Source organism: Haemaphysalis longicornis, unplaced genomic scaffold, assembly GCF_048455015.1.
Source record: "Haemaphysalis longicornis isolate Haplotype H1 unplaced genomic scaffold, Haemaphysalis longicornis Haplotype H1 scaffold_1, whole genome shotgun sequence".
NCBI lineage: Eukaryota > Metazoa > Arthropoda > Arachnida > Ixodida > Ixodidae > Haemaphysalis > Haemaphysalis longicornis.
In genome coordinates, this window is record NW_027526203.1 from 249,294,627 (window position 1) to 249,298,238 (window position 3,612).

The 3,612-nt window shown below is 52.4% G+C and overlaps 1 protein-coding gene across 1 annotated transcript; it reads left to right on the forward strand.

Annotated features, from left to right (window-relative positions):
- Positions 1–1,040: 1,040 nt before the first annotated feature.
- Positions 1,041–3,410, forward strand: LOC144158532 (uncharacterized). Its single transcript, XM_077689452.1, has one exon. It carries the CDS (start codon positions 1,041–1,043, stop codon positions 3,408–3,410), a length of 2,370 nt encoding a protein of 789 aa, XP_077545578.1.
- Positions 3,411–3,612: the final 202 nt, after the last annotated feature.

The window sequence follows — 3,612 nt, forward strand, 5'->3', positions numbered from 1 at the left end:
GTAGGCTGTGCTTACTTAGAACTATGCCTGATTCTGTTTACAAAAACTGGGAGCTCGAGCACCTCCGGTGCTCACGGAAGTGCAGCATAAGCCAGTCGCGAACTTGCGAAGTCACCCTCACCAGTTTTCGTTGTCGCGTGCCAAATTTAAGTTTTTACTTACACCCCTGTAATCTGGCTCCGTCGCCGCTATGCGCATTCTGCAACAAACCAGAAACGATCGACCATTTCTTCTTCTCCTGCCAATGGTTCTCCCGTATAAGACAAAGGTATTTAGAAGACACGTGTAACCGGCTAAACCTCCCACTGTCTACCATGCTGATTTTATCATTCGGTGCTAAAGTACTGGGATTCTGCCACGGGGATCTTTGCCGTGCGTTACACTCATTCATTCTAGAATCAGGCCGTCTGCCGTGTTAGCTATCACTTGGCCCTGCTGGATTCCCCTGTCAAACCTACGCGCGCCTTGCTCACTGCTTCCGCTGTACCACATTCCCTCTTCGCTATACTTACTTCTTAATTTTCATGTTTTTTTTTCTTTTTTACTTCTGTCTCTGTAATCCCCTAACTTTTATTTCTCTAGTCATCCACTGCTAATCCATTCTAATATTTAAATATATTTCTTTTCCCCCAAAACTACATAGTTTCTTTCGGTAAAGCACCCATCTCCTGGCCAATCCCCCTGAGTGGATATGAGCCATTTTTCTGGTACCACCACCACCACCAGAAGGGTTACACAGTCCCTTCCTGTCATATGCTTTGTTCTTTTCAGCTACCGAGTCAACGCACCCGTGAACGTCTTGCTATCATACGCAGACCAATAGGACCTGCTGTGGAGGAAGCCGAAAGCCGATCAGCGCAAAAGAAGAAAACGCGCGCTGATCGTGCAGAACGTGCTGCGTGCAGTCGGTGACAGCAGCCCACGCGACATGGAACCCGAGGCTAGTCCTCAGCAGTTGGAATCAGAACCCAATCTTGCGCGCTCCTGTGGCGGGTTGGAGGACTGAAGGTGTACGATCGGTACACGGCCAGCCAGCAGCCATGTCTGAGAGGAGCAGCAGCTCCAGCGAAGCTATGGTGAGATTCCTAAAGGAGCGAGTGGAATCAAACCAGGGAATCTCCCTCCAGCAGCTCACTGGTCACCTGTCCCAGCTTCCGCCGGACCTGAGGACAAAGTACGGGCGTTCCATCAAGTCCCTCAGGGTGTTCCTCCAGAAGTTCCCTAAGGTGTTCGTCATCCTCGATGACATCAACGTCTTCCTGCGCACCAAAAGCTCCGAGGCCACTTCGTCGCCTGACGGCAATGCCGAGAGCTTCAAGACTTCAAAGCCGGACCGCGGTACCGACGGGGAGGACGTCACCTCCCTGACTGATGTAAAAGGCACAGTTTACCGCATATTCAGCGTGTACGGGTTCATCTCCATCGAGCACCCTGTCAAGACAAGCATCTACTTCGACGTGAAGTCGTTTGAGAATGCCGAGCACACGAGTTTGCCTTCGTCCGGGCTGAAGGTGGGTGAAACAGTCATCTTCGACGCAAAAATGGGACCCAAAGATTGCGAAGCTAGGTTCCGAGCCATCCGCGTCACTCGGGCCAACAAGAACAAGCTCTCCTCGTCGCCTGGTCCCTCACTTCACAGCGCAAAGGACGAAGGAGCAGGTGATTGCGACACCGCAGCGAACCTTGTCAACCAGTACGGTGTGATCGAGAGGGTGAAGCCCAACTATGGCTTTATAAAATTCGGCCGCAATCAGAGTGACAGGGCATTCTTCCACGCCAACAATGTGGACCAGTCGCTCGGAAAGTCGATAAAAAATCTCCCAGACGTGTTCGCTGCTGAGGACGTGGTTCGCTTCGATGCCAAGCCCAGCAAGAAGCCGACAGATAAGGTCAAGTGGGAGGCCACAATGGTGTACCTCTGCCGGGACAGCAACGGCAATGGCGCAAATGACTTCGAAGAATTCAACAACAACGAAGTGTTCGTGTCCGACGATGAATTCGATCTCCAGGACCTACTTCAGGGAAAACTCGAGAAGTACGAGAGCCGCGAAGCTGGCTTGAAAGAGTACCCTGTAGGCTACGTCGACTGGGATTCAAGCTCACTAAAGGGGTACTCCTGCAACTCCTCGCCTAAGGGAAATGAGGATGGGAGGCTTTTGTTCCCAGAGTGGCAACGCAGGCCGAAGTTGTCGGATGAGCGGGGCTTCTTGTACCCCATGACCGAGTCTCTCGGTACAATCAAGTTTGGACCCGGCTGTGGTTTAGCGGCTTGCGCGGCCGCTGAGGTGACGTACCGCGACGAAGAGCTGATTGAAAACCTTCTCTGGGACGTGGCCGACGGCCAGCCAGTTAGCTTTGACGCCGAACAAGCGGAAGATAGCACGTGGATTGCCACATTGGTATGGATTGGGCGCAGGCCGGCGAAGCCACTTGTAGGTGATAGAGAAGACCTCTTTACCAGGACCACCAAAAATAAAAGGGACGCCCACAAACCATTAACAAATTCCGCCACGGAGACACACGGCAATGTTGGCGGGGAGGAAACGCTCCAAAACGTGGGTTCGAGATTCCCACTCATCCAACCTTCCATCACTAGTTACAAAAACGTCAAGGGAGTCATCGTACAGGTCACGGAGTGCATCGGGACTTGCGAAGTCCAGGAACTTGCAGCTTCGAGGAGGGTAAAGTTCACGAGTGAAGGTTTTTATAAGGACGGCACCATGTTCCTGGGCTACCTCAACGAGGCGCTTCGGGAAGGTGACACGGTATTCCTGGACTACATGGTAGGCGTCAAGGGAAGAAATGAAGAAATACGCTGTGATCTCGTCTGGCAGGGCAGGCGACCTGGGGACGTCCGACAGATGAGTCCCGAAGAATTCCGGCGAAGGCTTCAGAAAGACACGCAGAACGAGGAGAACTTTTTCTGTGCCGAAGACTTCAAGACGGAGATTGAACGAGCAGATGAGGCGTCACGTACTTCCTCCTGTATTCCCTCGGACACCGGACTGCCGCAAGACACGGTGACCACCAGGGAGAGTGAAGCGAGCAGCTCTATGTCTGAGGCCGGTCTTCTTGCAGCTCTGCCAGCGCTGACGAGCAACCAAACCCACATGTCCTCCTTTGGAGCACGCAATGAATCGTCTGCTTGTGGAAGTGCTCCAGGCGAATTTTCAGCAGATGTAGACGACGAGGTCCTCCTTTGGCTGGCCGATATGGTGGTGGCGAAGATCACTGCGCAGAAGGAGAGGCTGCGAGTCAACTTCCACGATATTGGCGTCCAGACAGTTGACGAAGACCCTTTGCCATTGCCGCACTCTTGGCCAGATGGCCTTGTCCCTGCTTTGGTGAGCTCCAGCACGCAGACACTGTCGACAGGAGAAATCAAGTCAGAAAAGTTGTTCACCAGTTGAGCTTGCCAAGTGATCGCTATCGAGCTTTTCTCCAAGGGCGCTGGCGTGAACTTACATTCCCATGTCATTTTTTTTTTACCCTGCTTGTTCTCCAGAAATGCTGTTTAGTCAAGCATTGCAAGAAACCGCTGCTGTGAAGAAGCAAACAAGTGAAGTGTCTCATAGTGCAGTCGTTTTACCTCTGTGCTCATGTGCTACTTTT